The sequence below is a fragment of the Pongo pygmaeus genome, chromosome 4 (assembly GCF_028885625.2).
Source record: "Pongo pygmaeus isolate AG05252 chromosome 4, NHGRI_mPonPyg2-v2.0_pri, whole genome shotgun sequence".
NCBI classification, from domain to species: domain Eukaryota; kingdom Metazoa; phylum Chordata; class Mammalia; order Primates; family Hominidae; genus Pongo; species Pongo pygmaeus.
The window spans coordinates 153,992,478-154,017,039 of NC_072377.2; the positions used below are offsets into that span (position 1 = coordinate 153,992,478).

The 24,562-nt window shown below is 45.9% G+C and overlaps 1 protein-coding gene across 11 annotated transcripts in view; it reads left to right on the plus strand.

The window, feature by feature from the left end:
* ABLIM3 (actin binding LIM protein family member 3) overlaps positions 1 to 24,562 on the plus strand; it is a 119,167-nt gene that overhangs the window by 76,849 nt on the left and 17,756 nt on the right. For 4 of the 11 annotated variants that reach the window (XM_063665266.1, XM_054488278.2, XM_063665268.1 and 1 more), the window contains 4 exons: positions 12,200 to 12,258; positions 14,767 to 14,838; positions 21,322 to 21,451; positions 24,054 to 24,101. In XM_063665266.1, coding sequence (XP_063521336.1) covers positions 12,200 to 12,258; positions 14,767 to 14,838; positions 21,322 to 21,451; positions 24,054 to 24,101 — 309 coding nt within the window. Of the gene's footprint in view, positions 1 to 12,199; positions 12,259 to 14,766; positions 14,839 to 19,012; positions 19,169 to 20,810; positions 20,841 to 21,321; positions 21,452 to 22,239; positions 22,339 to 24,053; positions 24,102 to 24,562 lie in introns of all 11 variants that reach the window. The other 7 variants (XM_063665261.1, XM_063665262.1, XM_054488275.2 and 4 more) reach the window with 3 other exon arrangements.

The window sequence follows — 24,562 nt, forward strand, 5'->3', positions numbered from 1 at the left end:
GATATGGGGGACACAAGAACATCCAGACCATAGTAACTGAACAAAAAGTGGAATAGGATGCACCAAACTGAGAGGACAGAGCCTGCAAGACTCTGAGGTGGGTGAAGAAATGGCGAGTGCATGAGGGCAAGTGGAGCCTGTGTGGCCGGGGTGCAGACGGAGGTGAGATGCAGCCAGGAGGCAAGCAGGGTATATGGGCTGGGCCTTGTGGAGAGACTTTGTTTGGCCTTGAAATGAACTCATGGCCCTTTCCCTTGTCTTCCTGTGCCCTTCTTTGGAAATCCTATCATTTGAGGCCCAGTTCAGTCACTATGTGCTTCATAGGCACCCAAGATTTCCCCAACCCCACCCACAATTTAACACAGTCCCCTCTCCCCCCATCCCCACAGCCCTCTGTCTGCCCCTGGTGTCCTCCAGCTTGTTTGAGAGTTGTTGGCCTCCTCCCTAAGGTCCTGTGCTCCTGGCACTGGTCCCTCAGCCCTGACCCTGGCCCATGCATACTCCCTCCACAGGTGAATGTCGTTGGTGGAATCACTGTGATTGGATAGCCGTCTTGAGAAGGAATTAGGGCCCTTCCTCCAGGTAGATCTAAGGCCAGGGCAGCAGTTACAGGGAGTGTGTCAGTATCAGCTTGTCCTAGCCACAATGCCCACAGCCATGAGTTCCCTCAAGATGCAATGAGTCCCCCTGTGCCTACAGTCGAGTTCCTCAGCCTCAGCACTGGTGACACTGTGGGCTGTCCTGTGCATTGTAGGGTATTTCGTAGCATCCTTGGTCTCTACCCACTAGATGCCAACCACGTGCTTCTTCCCACTGACAATCAAAAATGTCTCAGATATTGCCACATGTCCCCAGGGGGTCAAAATCATCCTCAGTGGAGAACCACTGGCCCAGAGCTACCCAACAGAAACTTGTGCCATCTGCTAAGAATCCTGGAGCAGGAATTCCTATGTTGGATTAAACAAAGTGACCATTTCTAAGATGCTGTCTACTTACTTATATGAACTGATGCTGGAGGGGTAAGGATCCCAGAGTCACTCTAAACTGTAAAGTGCCAACCCTCATTGTAGAGGTGGGGAAAATAGACCCAGAGAAAAGAAGAGACATGTGTGAGAATGGGAGCACGTAGGGGCAGAGCAGGGCCTAGCTTTGCATCTCCCCTCCAGGGCTCTTTCCACTTTACCCCGGGACCCAGGCCCTGCCTGATATTCAGGTCCCTGCCCCTTCCTGTGCACATCAATCCCTCATTGCCTGGGTTCTTGAGTGATTCCTGCTGCAGGACCCAGTGTTACGAGGCTCAACAACCTGCACCATGCCTTCATCCTGACCACCGTGAGAACCTGGAGTTTGCACTTGGCTTGAAAATTTGTTGCACAATATTCCTCTCCTCCTTCCCTGGTGAACACACCTCCTAGTATTGAAACTGCCCTCCCATTCTCATCCCTACCTGGATATCACTAGAATAAACCACGTCTTTGCCTCCCTGTTTGAATTCCTAATCTTAATCTTACCATGTTTGGTGCTTTGACCCAGAGTGCCTCAGGGGGGATCCTGGCTCCACTGATTACTAAGTTTTTGACCTTGGGCAAGTCTCATAACTCTCTGAAACTTGGCTGCCTAGTGTGTAAAATAGACCAAGAACAGTTGCTATGAGATATAGGTGTGGTGATTTCCTGACACATGAGAAGCTCCCAGTTCATTCATTCATTTAGCAAATATCTATTGAGCATCTACTGTGTCCCTGCTGCTGTTCTCACAACTGAAGGTGTGGCAGTGAGCAAATCAGTCAAAGGCCCTGCCCTCATGGAGCTCACAGCCTCACAGGTTAGTGCTTTCGCTCTTCCAACTTCCCACAGGTGCTGAAAGAGTTAAGCAAGGAAGTAAAGTGCACAGCTTTGTGATCCTGAGAGAGAATGCACCATTAAACCTATAGCGGAAATGCCTCCAAGGGTGGGAGATATTCTTAGTAATGAAGATGGGCCTGTCACCGTCTCGTTAATTATCCCCATCCCTCTCCTCCTGGCTCCTGGGAGAGTGGGAGTAATTGCAGGGCATTCAAGGACCTGCCTCAAAGGATGCTAAGTGATCCTGGAACGAGGGGGACCAGGCCAAGCAGTGCTAGAGTCACGCTCACTTGGGCTGTGGGTGTCTTGTGGGGGTTCTGCTACCACTGAGATCTGGGCCTTGGACACCCTCACCAAGTGGGGACACCAAGATGGATTCAATATGCTATCCCCCAGAAGTGGCAAGAAAACCCTGCTCCTGGGTAGCTCAGGAGTGTAAAGAAATGGCTGAGAGCCAGGACTCCTGGGTTCAAGCGTCAGCAATTCCACTAATAGGCTGTGACCTTGAGAAGTGACTTCCTTCTCTGGGTCTCTTCCTTCACCTGTAAAATGAGGATAACATCACTGTCTTTCATTGATCCACTGAAACTGGGGGCCACGCTATGTGCCAGTCTGTCTGCTACATGTTGGGCATTCAGAGACGAGCGAGGCAAGCATGCTTGCTGCCCTGGTAGAGTTCACTCTCTGGAAAGAGAAGTTGACAGTGCCAAATAGAAGTGTAAATATTCAATGACAAGCTGTGACAAGTACTGCACAGAGAAAGTTTTGAATAATGGGCATGTGTTATAAAGCCCCTGCTCTAGTCTGGGAAGCCAGGGAAGGTGCCCCTAAAAAGGGATATTTCAAGCCAAGACCTTGAAAATGAGTAGGAGGTGGGAGGCTGAAAAGGGCAGGAAGATTGAGGAGGCAGTGAGAACAGCGAGTGCAAAGGCCTTCCCTGGGTGAGTGGAAGCAGAACGAGGTGGAGAAACTGAGGCAGGCCCACTTACCTGGCACACAGAGAGCAACCATATGCCACAAGGTCCTCATGAACATTAGAGGAGATAGTGAATGTGAAGGCACTGGGGACTCCACAAAGCAACTTATATAAGAGGGTATGAGTGTTGGGATGCCTGCAAAGCTTACAAACCCAGCCTTGTCAGTTCTGGAGCTGGACACAGCATGGTACTGGCAAATGGTCCTTGGGAGATTCTTTGGGTGAGTTTGTTTGTCTTTTAATTGCTATGTGATGGCTTTCTGATGGGCTCTAATTAGGAGAAGTCTGACGTCTGTCTGGAGGAGAACTTCTGGGGCCCCAGGAGACAAGAGCAAGTTTTATTTGTTTTAAGTTCTGTTGTGTATTCAATCTTTTAACTGTGTTTGTAAAGATGCCAAATATCTAATCTGTTTGTTATCCAAACCCTTCATTTGGGCTTCACCAGGAAATTAGGTCACTCATTTTGTGCAGCAAAATAATGGCCAAAATGCTGCAGGTTCAGGGCAAAACTTATACTGAAATCCCAAAGGTTGCAGTTACTAGATCAGTGAGAGTTTTTTAAAATCCCAAATGTGGTTCATGAGACAAATTTTGCTCTTGTTCTAAATGTGCCTGTACCCAGGAAAAGGGAGAAAATAGACTCTTCTTCTCCCCTTCTGTCTACACCAAATACCCCCCTGTTCTAAGACCTGAGACAATAACCCTGGAATTACGCAAGTTCAGCTGCACATTTTTAAACAATTCTCTGTTATCATTTGTATATTTAACTAAAACCCACAAGGCAGGAAATCATTTATAAAATACTGGACAAACCTCACTCTGCTAAAGAAAAGTATTATAACAAATTGTAGGTCTCACCAATAATAATGATAATAAAAATATTAATAATAAAATACCATCATTTTTTATTATTATTATTAATATAATTATTATTTGTTGGTATTTGTTGAGCATTTACTATGTGCCAAGTACTGTACTAAGAGTTTCAAACACAGTATCCCATTTTATCCTCACAACAACTGTCAGCTAAAAGCTATTAATGTCCTCATTTTAGAGGATGAGAATGAAAGTTTAAAGAGCATACGCCACTTAGCCAAGGTGGGCCTGTCTTGCTAGAGTTCTTGGAGGCAATTTTCTTATATCTATTACCAGAATTCTTAAACTGGTTCATGGTCAGCCTTTTGAACTCTATGAGTCTTCTGAAATTGCTTGCTAAATTTTGCGTGCTAGGTGTGTTTCTTTAGGGAGAGGGTCCATAGCTTTCATCAGATTTTCAGAGGTGTCCATGGGCCAAAATAAAGTGAAGAGACTTGGTTCTGTGTTAACACAAATCCGAAACAGAGTCTCAAAGGCTTGTTTTGATAATTACACCAAACCCTTCTCTTGTGTAACTGAATCTATTTCAGATTACTTTTTTTTTTTTTTTTTTTTTTAGCTCAGAGCATACAAGGTCTTGATTTCAGGAGCTGTGTATTTCTGGCATGGCTGGGATGTAACTCAGAAAAGGTTCACTAAGCTAAGAGATGTTCAAGTGAGGGCCTCCCGTTGTTATGGGTTGTGGAACGCCAGCCCTCAGTCATCATCTACGCATTTCATGAAACCACCCTCTAAAAGGCACTATTGTAGTATTGGTTGCTATAATTTCATAGTTTAGCATTATTACTTTAAATTGGATCTCTCTACTGACAGCTTAGGTTGTAGGAGTTATGCTTAAAAACTTTAAATCTTATGTTTCCCCAATCCTACTACCTAATTTTAGATTTTTCAGACATATTCTGTTACAGTACTAAATTGATACTTCCTAAAGTCTGACTCTACTAAGCATATTTCATTTTAAATAGAGTATATTTTAATTTTTGACGAGCTGCCATTTTTTTTTTTTTTTTTTTAGATTTTAAGGGTTACCAAGCATCTTGAATCATATAGAAAGTATTACAGTGTAGTAGCTTAAGGTTTGTATTTCTAAAGTTTGTTTCCAGCTTCTCCTCTCAGGTCACCACAGACTCATGCCGATGTGGCCATCTCACCTATCACATGTCACATCGACTTCAGCAGTCAATTTGTCCATGTTGGTCAGAATTAGGTCTGGAGTAGCAATTTCCCGGCTTACTTCCTCTATTTTCTGAGAAACAAAATTGCCTGCTGGGCAAGTCAAGAGCTTGTCAGATATTCAGGTTTTAGCTCGATGAGACATTTTATTAGTCTAGACATTTTAGGTGGCAGAAACCTAACTCAAGCTATGTTAGGCAAAAGAAGATTGATCGGCTCACAGAACTAAGAAGCGTCTAGGAGCAGCACAGCTGGGTGGAGGGGCCCGTGAGCACCATCAGGTGGTTCTTTTCCCTGTTTCTTTTTGTGTTTGGCCCCATGATCTCCTGCCCAGACTGGCTGCCTCCATGCAGTAGGACAGAGGACCTGGCCAGCCCCCAGCCACCATCAGTGCAGAGAGGCAGCATGTCCCGCTAGGCTCAGCAGAGAAGTTCCAGAGAGTCTAAGGACCTGTTGCCCACACTCAGGCCAGGGTGGGGAGACAGAGACGGACAAGCAGGTTAGACATCCAAGCTCCCTAATCCCCAACTTCCCATCTGTAAAGAGGGATGAGGCTAGGCTCCATCTCACAAGGCTGTTGTGAAGATTAAATGAACTAATGAATGCATGGTAAAGACTCAGCACAGGGCCTAGCATTGCTGGTTCTGCCAGTCTGAGCTCATGACAACCAGCCGGTTATATAGAAATGGCCATTCCCATGATGTAATGCAGTAGTAAGTGCTTGCTGTTGTCAATATTATCATCATTTTTAAGAATACTTAGCATAAGGTGCAGCATATGTACTCAATAAACGGCAGTTATTATTTTTTATATTTAAACGCTATTGTTATAAAGTGTGTGACACAAGGCCTGGTATTGACACTCTATAAATATTAGTTATAATAGTAACAATAGGAATAATAAGAATACTTAGGGCCTGGCACATACTAAGCACTCAATATACATTAATTACTGTCCCAACTGTTATTATCAGCACCTATTATTTCTCGTGAATTACAAGGCACCTCGGAATTGCCATTCTCCTCTTCTCATCCTGCCCGATATCCTCCATAGTAACCAGCCTCATGGTAACTAAGCACTTTTCTCCCTCCAACTTCTTTATTAAGCTTCAGGCCCACTTCATCATGTCAGCTCCAGGCAAGTCAGTCTTTCCCACTTCTCCCGAGGTGCCCTTGTCCCTGGGCACAAGCCCAACCTCCCAGGAGGGTGCGCTGGCAACCAAGCCAGGCTTCTGTTCAGTGACTCCACCTGCATAGCCAGCCTGCCATGTGCTGGAGCCCCCTCGCTCACCCAGGCCCCAGCTCCCTGCTCCCCTCAAGTCTCCCTTTTACTGCTCTCCCCTTACGCAAACTAGATCCTGGCACACAGATTATTTTTGTAGGTGGAGAAGAGTAGACAATAAGAACAACAATACCCAACACTTATATAGTCCCTGACATAGGCGGACACCGTTCTAAGTGCTGGGCATGGATTAACTCATTAATCCTCAAACCAAACCTATGAGGCAGATACCGTTGTCATCCCTGTTTTATAAATAGGGAAACCAAGGCACAGAGAGGCAACTGACTTGCTCTGGACAATGCAGCTAGTAAGTGATGTAGCCAGGATTGGAACCCCTTAAGTATATTACATGAAATGATGCATAGAGTGCCTGATACCAGTAAAGATTTACTAACACCCAAGATTATAATGATCACACTGTTGTTATTACAGGGCAGATTCAATATCAGTGTTCACTCCTCTCTCCGGCCGAGTTTGGCACTTTCAGTAACAAAGGAGGAACAGAGTGCCTTGGTCTACAGAAGCAATTCACCTGCTGGGAGGAGAGGAGTGGGAAATTTTTATGTTAATGTAAAATTCTCATAACATAAAATTAACCATTCTAAAGTGCACAATTCTGTAGCTTTTAGTGCATTCACAATGTTGTACAACCACCACCTATATCTAGTTCCAAATCATTTTCATCACTTCAAAAGGAAACCTCATACATGCCATTAAGCAGTCATTTCCCATTCCTCTGTCCCCGAAACCCTGGCAATCACCAATCTGTTTTCTGTCTCTATGGATTTACCAATTTTGTATAGCTCTTACAGATGGAACCATACAATATATGTTCTTTTGTGACTGGCTTCTCACCCTGAGAATAATGCTTTCTAGGTTCATCCATATCATAGCAGGTATCGGCAGGTCATTCCTTTTATGGCTGAACAATATTCCATTTTTGGATCTACCACATTTGTTTATGTGGATGAAGTTTTTTTTTAATTTTTTATTTCCATAGGTAATTGGGGAACAGGATGGTGTTTGGAAGTTCTTTAGTGATGTTTTGTGAGATTTTAGTGCACCCATCACCAGAGCGGTATACAATGCACCCGATTTGTAGTCTTTTATCCCCCACCCCTTTCCCAACCTTTCCCCCTGAGTCCCAAAAGTCCATTGTGTCATTCTTATCCTTTTGCCTCCTCATAGCTTAGCTCTCACTTATGAATGAGAACATACAATATTTGGTTTTCCATTCCCGAGTTACTTCACTTAGAATAATGGCCTCCAATTTCATCCAGGTTGCTGCGAATGCCATTATTTTGTTTCCTTTATGGCTGAGTAGTATTCCATCATATATATATACATATGTATATATATAATATGTGTATATATATAATATGTGTGTGTGTATATGTATATATCACAGTTTCTTTATCTACTCATTGACTGATGGGCATTTGGGTTGGTTTATGTGCATGGAGATTTTAAAGGAGCAGTTCCAAGGTTCCTCCCAGTCTACTGCCACAAAGATAGTGCTGCTGTCATAAAGGCAGAGGTCTGAGAAACCTCATCCTGCTATGGTGAAAAAAAATCCAGAGGCCGGGTGCGGTGGCTCACACCTGTAATCCCAGTAGTTTGAAGACTGAGGAGGGTGGATCACGAGGTCAGGATATCGAGACCATCCTGGCTAACACGGTGAAACCCTGTCTCTACTAAAAATACAAAAAGTTAGCCGAGTGTGGTGGCATGCACCTGTAGTCCCAGCTACTTGAGAGGCTGAGGCAGGAGAATTGCTTGAACCTGGGGGCGGAGGTTGCAGTGAGCCTAGATCGCACCATTCCCCTCCAGCCTGGCGATAAAGCGAGACTCAAAAAAAAAAAAAAAAAAAAAAAAAAAAGATCCAGAGAGGAAACCTGCTGTAAGTGAATGCCCTAGCTAGGGTCAAGGCCAAAAACTCAAATGCCCACGTCAAGGAGTGGGAAGGGCTGGGAGTCAGAAAGTAGGGAGGGTCACTGGTGACCTGCAGTATCTAAAAACCTTCAGACTCAGAACTGTTTAAAATCATGCTTACTAAACAGAACTGTCCAATGGACCACTTTCAATCACTGTACTTGTAACCTCTAGAATGCCAAAATTCTAGAAGACTATGATACCAGCTCCAGCTTTGGCATTAAAAAACAAAAAGCACTGGCCGGGCACGGTGGCTCATCCCCGTAATCCCAGCACTTTGGGAGGCCGAGGCGGGCAGATCACCTGAGGTTGGGAGTTCGAGACCAGCCTGGCCAACATAGAGAAACCCCGTCTCTACTAAAAATACAAAATTAGCCGGGTGTTGTAGTGCATGTCTGTAATCCCAGCTACTCAGGAGGCTGAGGCAGAAGAATCACTTGAACCCAGGAGGCGGAGGTTGCAGTGAGCCAAGATCATGCCATTGCACTCCAGCCTGGGCAACAAGAGTGAAACTCCATCTCAAAAAAAATAAATAAATAAAATAAACCTTGGCAAATTTAACATCAGGGTGCAGCAGAGAGGTGGGTGGCTTCCCCAACATTAAATCAGCCCCAGATGTTCCAGGTGTGGAGTGTGCTATAACCAGTCAGAGAGATAAGACTGACTGCTGACTCTGCTAATGATTAAAAATGGCCTTAATACCTGGCTGACAGATAGTTTTGGAGATTCACATCTCTATCTCTGAGTCAGCTGATACAGAAATAGCTAATCCTTCACTTCCATAACCTTCATAGTAGGTTTTAACTGCAGAGCCTGGAATTGTGGGTGACAATCTCAGAGGACAAGAGAATGTGACTCATGGAACCAGGAGTTGAACAAGCAGAAAATGTTGTACTCACAAAAAGCTAGAGCTCTGTCTTGTAAAATTGGTTTCTTTATCACATAACATTCCAAGAAAATAAATTTAGAGTGTTATCTGGTATTTAGCCCTGTGGTTCTCAAATTATGAGTCATAAAATCACCTGGGGAGCTTGTTAAATCACAGATTCCCAGGTCCCACCTCCAGGGAGTTGGCATCAGTGGCTTCTGCAGGGGGCGCCCAGTAATCTGCATTTTACCAGGCTGCAAGACAGGTGATCCACAGGTCACAGTTTGACACACCCCAATATAGTGAATATGCTTGTAGACTCAGTCTGGAGTTGTAGCTGTCTAATCAGAGTCTACATTGTACTACTTGTCCAAATCTCTGGGCCCAAGTTAGAGAAGCCAACTGCCTAAGATAGAATGCCATGTTTCTTTTGTTTATTTATTCACTCAATGAGTATTTATTGAGAATCTGCGGTTCCTGCAGATATATCTGTAGGTATGATAGACATGAATCCCTATCCTCATAGAATTTACATTCTTATCAGGATAAATGGATAGGGGCAAATAATTATCTTCTTGGTACAGTAAAACCTGTTAAGATGGAAACAGAATCTCTAAGGATTTGGGGAGCTGGTAAACATCCCTTAGTGTAAGTACTGTGTGCTGAGTCTCCTTCCTAATATCGCTGCTGAGCATTTATATACCCAATGTGCACTTAAATACTTTTAGGGACAAGGGCTCACTGTCAGTTGAATAAGGCCATTCAGTTCTTAGGTGTTAAATGTTCCTTCCCTGAACCTTGTGCCCTTAGTCCTAGTTCTACTTTATAAGACTTGCAAAACAAATGAATGCCTCTTCCTACAGAGAGTCATTAAAATCTGTGAAACCAGCTTTCACCATTCTGTTAAGTCTCTTCTTCAGGGTAAAGACCCAGCCTTAGAATTGCCTTTGAGTCCCCTTCCTAGGATGGTCACCATCCTCCCGTGGGTGCATTTTACCTAGTATCTTTTTGGAAAAAAATACAAAGGTAGGGTCCAATGAGTCATTCACATGCATTTCTTTATTAAACACACATGGGCCAGGCACTGTTTTTGGCTCTGGGGATAAAGTCCATGGAAGAGAATAACCATCTTCTTCACCATGATGTTATCCTTCTGTTAATGTCACATTGTTGAGCTATTGGCCAAGGGAATAAGCTCAGAAGACCGTTATTTCACAGGGGTCTTCATGAACAAATCATCTTTTCTTGCATTCTTTATCTAAGTTTATTGCTAGCTACCAACTAACTTTTTTTAGCCTTTTTTATTTACAGATATACTACCAACTCCTAAATTCTGATTTTTTTCATTTCTGATTATATTTTTTTCTTCTTTGATCCTCCTCTCCTTGTTTCTTATGTAAATATGCTTTCCAGTATGCAGAGTGCTGAAGTTAATGGCCATTTTTGGCTCAGTTTTATTTCAGAGTGAAATGCCAATGTCATGGGGTTAGAAAGAAAAAGAGACCCTCTAGTCTGACCTCCTCGCTTGACACATTATTTCCCCACATGAGGACTTCTGCCCTCTTGATCTTTCCTATACCTCTTTAACTTAAGTTCATGACCTCCTCAGACCTCTGTGTCCATCTCATCCATTTCCTACAGTGACCTGTAACATGTGTTTCCTGCCACAGCCACAGTCATAAACAATTCCTGATAGATTCGGAAGCAACTCAGAGAGGAACCGGAAATGCTCTCTCTAATAACTCCCTAAAGTAAGAATCCCAACACACAGCTTGGTAGTGGACACACCCTGTGATTGCTGGATCAAGCCACAGACTCAGAGTCCCTCTACTGGGCTCTGAGAACCATTGCATTTTACTTTAGAAAGAATTAAACCCAGTTGAATAATTAGGAATACCCAAGTATGTCGGCAGACAAAAATCAAAGATTCTTGTTCCACAAAAGACAAAACTGCCCGTAAAATTAGAACCTTGGAGATGAAAATAATCTTCAAGGCCATCCAAATCCCCACCTTATTGTTCTTCAGATGAGGAAACTGGGACCCAGAGAGAGGATGTGTTAGAAGCTGAGCAGAGACAAAAAACACAGGCCTCCTCACTTCAGGCCTCTCTTCTCTTTTCCACTCCGAATTATTGACCTTTCACCACCATCTCATCCCTTAGCTAGTATTCCGGTCCTGGGGGTTCCAGGCAACAAAGCATAATATAAAGTATATCCTAGAAACAAAGTCAGACAAACAAATGCCATCTGGATGCTCAGGAATCCAGCCATTGCTGGCTCCTTTCCTTTTAGGGCTGGTTACAAGGGGAATGGCTCCAGAGGGATAATATGTTCCTATTTTTCCTTCTAATCCAGGACACCTGTCCCTCCTTTGGGGAATGTGTCATATTTGGGGCTGCTTCTCAACATGTGAGCAGCCAACTGTTGCTCATGCCTTTCCAAATTGGCCTTTCGGGTTTGGGGCTGGCCAACTGGACCCCCACCCACAATAAAATGTGGGCATTAGCAGTATACTAAATTTGAAGAGTCTGGAGTCTCTGAGGAATTAGCAGGTCAAGGCAATGCTCTCAAGTGGAATATACACCATGACACCTCCTCACCCTTAAATGTGATAGCTCTGGTAGACCATCATAAGTCTTTAAGAGAAAAGAAAGCTGGAGTTCACCATGCTCTGTCACTCTTTTTTATCCACACTGTCATTTATTCATTCAACAAATATTTATTGACCACCTGCTATGTGTCACTCACTGCCAATCATGCACTCATCTCGTCACCCCACAAACATGTACGGATCTCTTCTAAGAGCAAAGTCCCGTGCTGGGGACTGTGGGAGATGTAGCAATGAATAAAGCTCAGTTCCTGCCCAGGAGAAGCTCTTGATTTAGTGGGAAATGAAAAATCCATAAGCTACTGTGCCTTAAGGCTGTATGTGTGGAAAGAGACACAAAGAACTATGGATCACAGAGGAGAGAGAAGTCACTCCCAGCTGGCAGGTAAGAAAGTTTGCAAGAAGATGTCATGTGAGCCCTAGACCTTGAGAAACGGGTAGGATTTGGACACACAGAAAAAGGATGTGAGTGGTCGCATAGGTCTGAGAGGTGCCAGGAGGGAGCTGGGAAAGCCAAGGGGGCCCTTCTGGCAGATGTGTAAGGGACATACGCTGACCACGGAGTAAATCAAAGTGGGGCATGGAGAGAGTGCTGGAGGGTTTGAAAGGTCTGAGTCTTCGTTATTTTCATGACCCCTTAGGTTCCGAGGTTTGGCACCCCATCTGCAAACAGGCAGCCCGGGCAGAGAAGAAGTTAAAGGTAAGCAAGCTAGTAGATTCCAGACCAGCACTCCTGCTTTGCTACTTTCTGCCACAAGTTAAGGGAGCTGTGCTTTGGGACAGGGTCAGCATTCCTCAGTGTGCACACTCCCAAATGTGTGCCTGTGTCCTTGGATTTCCCTAACGGTAACACCTGCCCCGTGGGGTTTTTGAGGGGCTTAAGACATCGGATGTGAAAGCACTCTGAAAACTGTAAAGCACTGTATCATGTGAGTTTTGTGTTTCTGGGGCGAGGCTGTAACTCTACCATTGCTGAGCAAGATGGCGGCCTCGCTGAGACGCTCTCGCCATGGTTTTTCCCAGCCTAAGGTCACTCGTTAATAATAATAGTTAATAATGTCACAGTAATTGACAGTTTACAAAGCATCTTCACAGCCACTGTCCGATTTTACTCCTTTAACCCTGTGAAGCAGATGGGCAAGAAATTCTATCTTTGCCTTGCCTGTGAGAAAACCGGTTCTAAAGAGGCGATGATGTGCCTACAGTAACAAAGCACAGCCGACATCCCCAGGTACGCGCTGGGCCAGCTGAGGTCCTGTGTCCCTCTGAATTACTGTGTTCTGACAAATATCAGGAAGGCTTGTGAATCTGGGTTCCTGATACTGTAGAGAGGGATTGAGCCTCCCAGGCTGCAGGAAGGATCCGGCTTCTGGGTCTTTGATGATGTGGAGGAGACACCTGGGGTGTGTGTTGGGGGATAGGGAATGGGGTTTTACATCCTGGCCCCCGGATATCAAGTTGACCCCTTGGGACTCTATTGTGTTACCTGCTGGAGTCTATCCAACTAGAAAAGCAAGTGCACAATTTCTGACCAGCTAGTTAAACATGTCTTCCTTGCTATCCCATCCACTTAATGAAAGTTTTTTGAAAGAGCCAATTTATTGATGCATAATTATTTTTTAAGCCCTGAATTTCTTTCCCTGTTTCTTCCAAGACCCTCTCCCATTTAAGGTATAAGACCTACTTGTCCCTTTCTTCATTTTCCTCCCCTTTGGTGGCATTTCCCAAACTTCAGTCATCCTCTGCAACCCTGATGCCTGTTGCCATATCTGTGCACCACCTGTTTCATTATATACTTAATCTTTTTCTTTATATCAAGTCACTACTTTTTATTAACTAAACTTATCTTAAAATAAAACTTTATATTGCCACGTGGAAACCAGTAATACTTGCTGTAAATAGAAGGTAATCATAAAATAAATTCAATGATAATGAAATAATTCTTAAGAATAAATGTTTAAAATTCTAGCTAGACAGTGTTGCCTGTGCTCTCTTTGTTTAAAAAGGGAAATTGGGCTGGGAGTGGTGGCTCACGTCTGTAATCCCAACACTTTGGGAGGCTAAGGCGGGTGAATCACTTGAGGTCAGTAGTTCGAGACCAGCCTGTCCAACATGGCGGAACCTCAATTCTACTAAAAATACAAAAATTAGCTGGGTGTGGTGGCACGTGCCTGTAATCCCAGCTACTCAGGAGGCTGAAGCAGGGGAATCACTTGAAACTGAGAGGCAGAGGTTGCAGTGAGTCAAAATTGTGCCACTGTACTCCAGCCTGGATGACAGAGCAAGACTCTGTCTCAAAAATAAAATAGGAAATTGGCAATTGTTGAGATAGTTGTTGAAATGTATTAGCACCAAACTGAGACCGCCTCCTTGATCTATCAAGGGGATTGAAATGTTAGATTTTACTCTCTAACTCTATGATTCAGTATTATCAAATGTTCCACCTTCATCTTCCCAGAACCACCGCTAGTTCACAGTCCACAGTTTAGGAAACTTTATAGCCCCACTTAGAATGCTGTAAATTGTAGGATGAGAAAACTGGGAGAGAATCAAGTGATCCTGAAGCTCAGCCTCTTCATTTTACAGATCAAGAATCCAAGATGCCTAAGACCACATACTTCACCCGTGGGTCCTTGATTCCTAATCCCTTTACATCATGCAGGCACCCTCTTATGCATTAAGACTGGCATCATGCTGCTCTGCTAAGGAAGCTATTAATCCATCATTGCCATTGTTCAGAGACAGTTTTTTTTTAATCACTTAAGTTGATGTCAATTTGCAATTAATACACTGTAAAGAATCAGCATATTGTGCAATTACATGAAATTTAACCCACTTTTACATTTTGAATAAACAAACTCCGAAGGAATGAATACTAACCAATTTTATTTTTTTAAAGAAATACATTATTGACTGGGATAACTCAAAATGAAAAGTTTTATGAGTAATTTCCTATTTAGACTGCTAGCTGCAAATACGTAGAAAATAAATCCATATTCTGCCCCCAACAGCCTGAAGTCCTTGCATTTTAGGTCTCATTCACACTCAGACCTTGACTTAAAAGGCAGAGAATAAAAAGGAAGTACAGAAGTAGCCAGAGAGTACTTTAATGGTATTGCTAATGTTGCATTCTTAACCCCCTGTCTCACCCTCCCCACCAAGCTCAGGTTGCAGCTTCTCACCTTTTCTGTCTTCATCTCTCCCATAGCATAGACGGACATCTGAAACCTCCATCTCACCCCCTGGATCCAGCATTGGGTCACCCAACCGAGTCATCTGCGTATGTATCACTTTTCTACCACCAAAGGCCCTTCCTTATTCCTGACCTGGTATCTAAAGAGTCACTAAGGATGAGGGAGCTCTCAGGTTTTCATCCAGCTGACATTTGATGCATGCTCTTCATGTGCTAGGCTCTGTACCAGCTCTTGAGGATCCAGTGGGGTACAGGGAGGACATAGATCCTGCCCTCATGAAGCAAACAGTCTAGTAAACCCAGAGTTTCAGGGATAATGCAGAGTTCCATGGAGCACGAGAAAGAAAGTACAATGACAGCAAGAGCCCTTGCTGAGTTCTAAAACCAATGCAAGGTGCCTCGTTTCCCACTACTTAACTGAGAGCAAGAAAAAACTGAGGATCAAAGTGGTATTCTGAATAGGTATTAGGTGGAATATTGATGTGGAGATAGTGGTGGGTGATAAGGAGGCAGAAAGGAGAAGGAAGCCACATACACATGTGGAAACATGGCTGTAAAGAATTTGCAAACATAAGGAAGAGGTTTCTAATCATGTGGGAAGTCCAGGGATGGAGCAGACCCACCTCCATGTGTCGGAGCTCCCATCTCCACAGGCATTCAAACACAGAGAGACTCATCATTTTCCAGGGATGTAGAAGAAGAGACAGAAGTTGAGTTCAATGACCTCAGAGGCCCCTTATATATGTCATTCATTCATTCAACAAACATGTGCCAAGCATTTACTCTGCTAAGTGCAGTGCTCTGCTCTGGGGAAATGGTGATTAACTACACAGACTTGATGCCTGTCCTCATGACATTGAACACATAGTGCCATGAATCATCAATTGCAGTTATAAATTCCAGGAAGGAAAAGCACGGGGTCCTCTGATGATACTACAGATAAACAGAGGGACCTGACAATCTAAGACTAGTTGGGAGAAGGCATCCCGAGGAAGAAACATTAAACTCAAAGCAGAGGGATAAACAGAAATAAGCTAAAGGAGGTGGGAAATGCAGAGTGAGGGAAAACTGAAACGAGCAGAAAACCTCAATCTGATTGACTCTGGACTGTTCCAGCCTTCCAAAAGCCAAAGGAGCCAAGAAGACAAGAAATGTGGGGAAAATGGTCTGTAACAAGAAACCCATTCCAGACAAGAAGCTCTAGATACAGACAGCAAACCAGCCAGCCGTGGCCCTGTCCACTACTGCTAGATCATTACTTCAAATCCACATCCAGTCTCCTCTTTGATCCCTGGATAATGCCCATTGACAGGACTATGGGCACCTTTCCTTTCTTCTCTGGTCAAATGGAAAAAAAGAAAAACACTTAAGAGTTATCACTGACTGAAATTTCAATATGGGTCAATACTACCATGTGGCTGTCAAAAAAGACAAGCTGCTTTGATCACAGGCTGTACTCATTGAAGATTCCTGTCTAAAGTAAGAAAGGTGATAGTCTCCCTGGCACTGTGAATGGGGCCAGACCACAGCAGGATTAATGGGCTTAGTTTCCAGGCATGCACAGTGAGAATGTTATTGACAAATATGAGTATGTTTCCAGAAGAGAGTTACTAGAACAGGAGCACTCAAGAAGCTGCTGCACTGTAATACTGTTCATCACAAGCTGGTTTCCCCGGTGCTACTGAGGGGCCTTGTAAACCTTTGTGAAATAAGTTAAGCCCTGATGATGTTCACCTTGGAGTCCTGGAGAAAGATTCCCAGAATTGCCCCTGTGATGAGCAACTCCATTACAGAATGGAATTTATGATGGCAGCTAGAAACACCTGCGCTTGTGCCTTCCAACTAGGGGCTTACACATTGAGATCAGTTGTCCCTCACATCCTAGCAGAGGCATGTGTCTCCCCTTCCAGCCTCTCGTGCTCTCACCATTTATGATGCCTCATGCTCAGCTGCTCCTGGGAATGGCTGAACATGTCATAGAAGCCCTGTTTTCAGTGAACCCATCCCAAGCATGGCTTCCAAATTTGGAAAAATATTCATCCATCTGCTTTGGATAGATGCAATAACAAGCATAAAGATGGATTTTAATTTAGTTTTAATAGACATTTGAGATTTTATATTCAAATAGAATTATCAGTGAACCTGAAACGAGCAGGTTCTTTCAAACTTTCAAACTTTACTCCATCTCCACTGACTTCTAGAATCATCTTCAGGTGGTTTGGCTTTGACCCATGTGTTCTCTTCCTTCCTTCCTTCCTGGCTAATTATGTTAGGATGCCTCTGATCAACTGGTGTGTCTCTAGACCTGAGGCTCATTTATAGCCCTGTAAACAAAGTGGCTATAGGAAGAAATATAAATTTAGTATTTTTGAGGTTTGGGGTAAAGTGCCAAAATGAATAGTCACAGGTCGAGATGAGTTTGGAAGATGCCAACAGCTCTCAAGGTCAAGATCTAACAGCCAGGACAAAAGGCAGCAATTACTTCAGCAAGTGGACTCTCATCTAATAAAGGCTTTTTTTACCCACACACCCCCAGAACTGGTGCAGATGTGGGTGTCTGTACCAGACAGGCTCTGGCAGAAATCAGGTAGCCTACCTCAAAGAGCTCAACTGAGGAAGGTTTCATGACGGAGGTGTGGGCAGGGTTAAGTGGACCCACAGGAGATAGTGACGTATCCAGGGACTACAGCAACATGATGTGGTTACCACACTGGACCTAAAGAGATGAGGGAAGGGAACAGCATTACCAAAGCTAGCAAGAGCTGGGGAAGCCCAGCCTCCAGAGAGAGTCAGGCCCAGCCCACTGCCAGCCAGGAAGGTTGCCAGGGAAATAAGTGTGCCAGCCTCTCTCGCCATTCACCCTCTAGTCTCTGCTGGTGCATCCTATTGGCTAAACCCAGCTGAAAGTCAGAGAGCAAAAGAGCCTGTGATACAGCCCAGGCAGTGTTCAGGACATAGATCCAGGCAAGGAAGGGTGGACACTGGGTCTAGGGGCAACAGAGAATAAGCAACACTGCCCTAATTGCAGTGCTGATGTGGCAGGGATACAATAGTGGAAGAGCTTTGGTAGGTTTTCAAAATAGCACAGCTTATAGGTATTTATGAATGCTGCTCCCTGTAAAGTAGTCTTGGCCCTGAGACTATACCTGGCTCCTATGGTATTGGGAGAACGTTATCAGACTAATACAGTCTCTGGATTCTCTATCTAGCAGCCTCTATTGTAATTTGCAGCACCTCAGGACCTTTCAAGACAGATCCTGGTTGATCATAGCAAACACCAGGTCACAGAGGAAACAGCTGGAGGACATGGCCGTGGAAAAGACATGGCTTCAGGAGCCATGAGATGTGGGCTGTCACATGCAAGGGGAAGCTTTCTTTCAATCCATGCGGCTCTAGAGGGCTGAACTCTGCCAAAGTCAAGCAGAAGGTAGAGGCTCATTTCAGTTCAATGGAAGGAGCAGCTTTCTGAATGCAGCCTTCTGATGGTGTAAGACAGTGAACTCCCCATCCTGAGAAGACAGGAGAGGCTGCTGAAAAGGGCAAGCTCTCTGTGTTGAAATTTGGGCTCTTGCAACTTATTAGCTATGTAGCCTTGGACAAGTTAATTGATTTTTCTGTGCCTCTGGTTCCTTATTCAAAAGGAGGTTAATGTTAGTGCCTACTACTAGAGTTGTGAGTTGTATGGATGAACTGAGTTAATCTATATAAGGGACTTGGTACAGAGCCTGGCTTATAATAAGTACTCACCAAATGTTAGCTAGTGTTTTACTATCATGATTATTTTTGTCTTTACCATCTTCATCTTCTTCTTCAAGGATGCTGTGAAATGGGATGTCCTCACTCTGTGGGATCGGAAGGCAGTCAGCACCCAGGCTGTGTAGTTCAGGCTGAATTCAAATCTATTAGCTTAGTGGTGCAAATTGTATAACCTTTTGAGCCTCCCTTTCCTCAGCTAGAAAATAGAAATGGTATTGACATATACTTCACAGAGGCGTTACAACGTCTAGAGGATATAATTCTTGTAAAGCACAGGGCTTACAAACAATATGTGCTCAATAAATGTTAGCCCTGTTGGAATGGATGGCCTCTAAGACCACTTTTATTCTAACATTCTACTATTCTTCAATTTGATCCTAATCTTCTGTTTGTGGTGGAAACTGGAGAAGTTCGTTCCTTCTGTATCTTGTTTTTGTTTCCTCTCTGCATTCCGTTTTCCCTCTTATCTTTCTATTCCTTTCCTGTCCATTTCCCTCTTCCCTAGGCTAAAGTGGATAATGAGATCCTTAATTACAAAGACCTGGCGGCTCTCCCCAAGGTTAAGTCTATCTACGAGGTACAACGTCCCGACCTCATTTCCTATGAGCCTCATTCCAGATACACGTCCGACGAGATGCTGGAGAGATGTGGCTATGGAGAGGTATTGCGTCTTGCCCTTCTCTCTGGGGCTATTGTAGGAAAGGAGGTTCTGCTGGGGTCCCCAGCCCTCTCCATCACAGACAGTTTGGCCTCCACAATGCTGGCTCCCAGACTCTTCTACACTGGGATTTATGGCCAACATTTTTTAAACGAAGAGATTTCATTTGGCTTTCTGGCTCTTCTTGAAAAACCAGAGCTGACAACATTAAACCTACATTTCCGCCATCTGGAGATGGAAGCAGCACCCCCTATAGACAGGACATGAGCTTTCCATTCTCCCCAGTCCCCCTACTCCCTGTTAATCCCAGCATTGAAGCTGAGAGCTTGTGACCACTTATCACTCAAGCTGTTGTATTTCTTATACTGTAGGAATTTTTCATGTACTCAGCCCAAGGCGCTCATCTCCTGCCAGTCTCAATGGCCATTTAGATTTATAATCCCTGATTATAACATGTCTAATCAGACATGTTCTCTGGTTTTCGCATCTGGCCTTTAGCCCCAGTGTCTCTTCAAAGGAAGAGACACTTTTATAAAGACTCAGTAACAGATGGCTTTTGAAATCATTAAATGGTTGCTAAACAAGAGAAAATGTTTTCTGGAGATGGCAGCAGGGTCAGGGGCAGAATTACCCTGGAGGTCCTGGCAGTCTATATCCTAGAAGATTTCTAACCTTATCCCAGACCCCTTGAGTTAATTTGAGGCAGCAGAAGCCTGTCCTGGTGGGCAGGGACCCAGGTTCTTGTCCCAGCTCCACCATAACTGGACTTGTAACCTCAGGCAAGTTCCCTTCCTCTCTAAGGGATTTGGGTTCCATTTGGTTGAAGAGCCCACTGCTGAGATTCTCTGGTTTCCGGCCCCTGAAATGTACCAGGAGAGGAGGATCAAGTGTTTAGTAGAAGCCGCTTGTCCTTTGGTTAGAGATGGCAAACCAGGGCCCACAGGTTGCAGCCAGCCCTCAGATTTGTTTTGTTTCACTCACAAAGTGTCTTTTGAAAATGCAAACTAGTTGTCAACATGTAAACGCTGGGAGATTTCATGTAAGAATCTGCATTTCTGACTTTCTTGGAAAATTAAGATGCTGTGTAAATGCTGGGCAGGCATTCCAGCTGCTGGAACTGAGGAACCGCTGCCCTTTTCAGTCGAGACATCCCATCTCCAGCTGCTGCACCAGCCACCAGCTCAACTCCCTTGTTGGTGGCCCCAGCCTGGCCCCTGCTTAGCCAGGGTGCTGGCTGCTGGGTGCCCTGCCCTGGGCATTGTCCTTATGAACTGTAGAGGGGTCATGAACCAGTAGAGAGACAGAGAAGGATGGTGACAATAGCCCTGAGCATGCAGCACAGAAGCCTGGGTCCAAGTCAAGTCCCTGCCACTTCTGCCCTGAGTGGCCCTGAGCCTTCATATTCTCTCTCTGGGCCTTGGTTTTTCCCTTCCTAAAATGCGGGCATAATCTCGAGGTTTCATGCCTCCCATCAGTAGTCTGACCCTCTGGAATTCCCAGCGAGGCGGTTATCTGGAGAGGGGTACAAAGGAACTGATGCAGACCCTCTCTGCCGAGCCATCTAACCATGTTCTGTCCTTCCTCTCGTCCTCCTCTCATTCCTTCTGCTTGTTCCACAACTGCCTTCAAACTCTTCACTTCTAAGTCGCTGGGAACATTATCTCCCTACTCCCAGGTAATTCAGCTGATAGAGAATTAAGTTGATATATAATTGTGCCCCTTTATGTGGACTTCACCCATCCCCAGCCCCCCGAAGGTGTCTGAGCCCTTGCCCAAGGTGCTCCCTGCAAGCAGGGAAGCGCTGGAGAGACTCGAGTGCATGTCCTGGAGGAAGTGGCAGTGTCATACAGGATAGAAATCTGCCCTTCCTGCCCAGAGATGGCCTCCCTCAGGCTTCTGGGATCCCTGGTCAGGATTCCAGGGATTGACCCCATGGATTTCATTCAAGGGCCTGCAAGCGATGGAGGAAAGCCCTGGAAATTCTCTGCCATCTTCCTCTGGCTGTGTGTGTAACTCAGGGAGGAGGGGGATCTCTGTATTCACACCTCAACCCCTAGAATCCCAGATTCCATGTCATGCCCACCTGCCTGCTAGACCCTCAGGCCACAGGCCCACTTAACTGCCAGCTGTGCTCACAGCCCCATTTCCTCTCCCAGGACATCTACGAGAACCTGGACCTCCGGCAGAGACGGGCCTCCAGCCCGGGGTACATAGACTCCCCCACCTACAGCCGGCAGGGCATGTCGCCCACCTTCTCCCGCTCACCTCACCATTACTACCGCTCTGGTAAGGAAGGGGTAGGCCCTGAAGGGAGAGGAAGAGCCAGGGAGACAATACAGTCACTTGGGGTCCCTGCTGCAGAGGGCACAAGGCTCCCCCACGATCTCCATCACAGTGTGGCCCTCTGGAGGCCTATGGCCACCCAGGTGACCAGCTGGGCCTCTCTGAGTCCCTGAGATGGCAGGGGGGATGGAGGAGTGTGTGGCACTGAGAAGCAGCAGGAAGGTGGGTGGTGAACTTCCAGGAGAGGGGGCTGGCAGGTGGCCCTGTGGCCCTGGCTGGAAGAAGACTCCACCATCCTCATGGCCTGCCCCACCCAGAGGGCAGAACCAAGAGACCAGAAGTATGGCTATGAACTGGCCTTCACCTGAGGGCCACCCCAGCCAATCCAATCAGGCCATCCACAGTCACCCACAGGTTGGGGGTGAAGCCAGCGCTTGGATGGAGGAAAGGAGCAATTAAGGGAGCATCCAAAAGGGGGAGGTTCGGGGATGGTTGGGGAGATAAAAGGGACAAACTAAGATGCCTTCCTGGAGCTCGGTAGAGTTGATCTTTACATCTCACAAAAACTGACTTTGGGATCAAGCCAGGAAGCAAGGTCAAGCTTGTTTCTGCCAACGTGGTGCATGAGAGCACATGCTGCTTCCGCCCCGGAGCCTGAGCACGCTGGGACGCCCCAGCCCATCCCCCATCTCTGCTGTCATCACCTCACTGCTTCCTTAACTGCCACCGCGTTAATGCCTGTTTTCTCTGTGCCTCTGTTTTCTTTGGCGACCACTGCCTGCGTGCTCCAGGGCCCGAGAGTGGCCGGAGCTCTCCATACCATAGCCAGTTAGATGTGAGGTCCTCCACTCCAACCTCTTACCAGGCTCCCAAGCACTTTCACATCCCAGGTAGGCATTGCCAGCCCGGAATTCCTGGGATGGATGCATGCTCCATGGGGTCACAGGTGCCTGAGTCACCCCCTCGATGCCACACAGGCACCAAGAAGCTGGTTCTTGAGGGACCTCCCTAACCAAGCACCTGCACCAACCCTGTCCTCCAACCCCAACACACCCAGGGGCTTCAGATTATCCACTTGTCAGAACCAACCTCCCTTAGGACCTCAAAGAAGCAGTCCAGGGGAGAAAAGAGGCAGGGAGCTCGAGTGAGATACCGTGAGTGCCCGAGGGCTGTGAGGGGCGCAGCAGGAGCACACAGTGGTGAAGGCCACACACTTTGGCTTCAAAGCTCTTGGGATGGAATCCGATGCAGCTGCTTATAAGCTCATGACTGTGAGCCAGTTACTTGGCTTCCCAAGCCACTGTTATTCCTTCTGTACAGCCAAGCACTGTTCTGGGCCCAGAGGTTGCAACTGTGCTCAACCCAGCCCAGATCCTGCCTTCATGGTATTTGGTATTTACGTACTAATGTAGGAAGAGAGATAAAAAAATGAGTAAACAAATACGTAGAGGATAATTTCAGGTAGCGATAGGTGCTGTAAACATAAATAAAACAGGCCATCCTGAGAGATGATGAGGCTGAGAGAGGCCAGGCTAGATGGGGCGGTCAGGAAGAGCTTCTTGGAGGAGGTAACATTAAAGCTGAAAGATGAGAAGGGGCCCAGCGTGGTGGCTCATGCCTGTGATCCCAGCACTTTGGGAGGCCGAGGCGTGTGGGTCATGAGATCAAGAGTTCGAGACCAACCTGTCCAACATGGTGAAACGCCGTCTCTACTAAAAATACAAAAATTAGCTGGGCATGGTGGCACGTACCTGTAATCCCAGCTACTCATGAGGCTGAGGCAGGAGAATCACTTGAACCTGGGAGGCGGAGGTTGCAGTGAGCCAAGATCGTGCCACTGCACTCCAGCCTGGGTGACAAAGTTTTTGAGACTCTGTCTCAAAAAAAAAAAAAAAAAAGATGAAGAGCCAGCCTATGAAGAAGCCAAGGAAAGACATCCCAGGCAGAGGGAACAGCACTATCATGTCATGTGACCGCAGGTCATGACAGGAATTGAGAGGAAGACAGGGGCTACGTGACTGAGTGGGTGTGGTTTGGACAAGGTCTCCCTCTGAGTCACAGCAGAGCTGGGCCTGGACCTCAGTCTCCTGACACCAAGCTCAGTTTTTCACTCCCCACTCATGTTCCCCTCAAGAGCTCATGCTGCTGTTGCATCTACACCTTCCTCAGCTGCCCTAGAGGGGTCCCATCCTGTCTGTCTTTGAGGGAGGGGGAGGGAGGTAAGCTGAAATTCGGCTGCAGCATCCTGGGAATTTTCACATGGAATGAGGTGTGGCCCCTGGTGGAGGCAGTGGACACCTTCCTGCATGGGGCTCTGCTGAGCACACACACCCCTGAGCCTGCATGCTCACCCTTCAAGCCCCAGGTCCCTTCCTCGGCACTACTTGGATCCATCCATTCCTCTTCCCGCACCTTACTTGGAACCTGTTGGGACGAGATTGAAAGTTCAACTTTGGAAGAGGAAGTCACCAGGGGAAAAAGATGTGGCCCCTTGGAAAAAGTTGTTGCCCATCTCTCTCTTCTAAGATCAACTGACCAAGTACTGTCTCCTTTTCTCCTGTCTCTCTCTCCCCTCCCCACTGTCCCTTCCTGGTCTGTCTGGCAGCTGGAGACAGTAACATCTACCGGAAACCCCCGATCTACAAACGGCATGGTATGGTCAGAGGCAGATAGGGCTTGGCCACACAAGGAGAGGGGGGAGATTAACCATCTATGCAGATGGCCCTGCACAGGCCACCAGGGGCCACAAAACACAAGGCTGCATCTTGGTCCTTCTTGCTGACTGCCCCATCACCCAGGGTGACATTAGGGCAGAGTTTGGTGTCATTTCAAAAGAACAAAGTCCTCATGTCCCCTCAGTTCTTTCCCACCACCTTTGCAATCTCCCCCTTACCTGCTCTCTGGCATCCTAAGTTCCATAATTGGTAAAACCTTTGTAAAATGCACATACCCCTGGGAGAGTCACACTCCAAGGCATTAATACTTGAAATGTTCATTAGAATAACAAGGGATGCATACAGATTCCTGGGCCCCATCCCAGGCTTACTGAATTCGAATTTTGTATGTGTCATGGTTTCTCCAAGTGATTCTGATGCTCAGCCCAACTTGGGAACC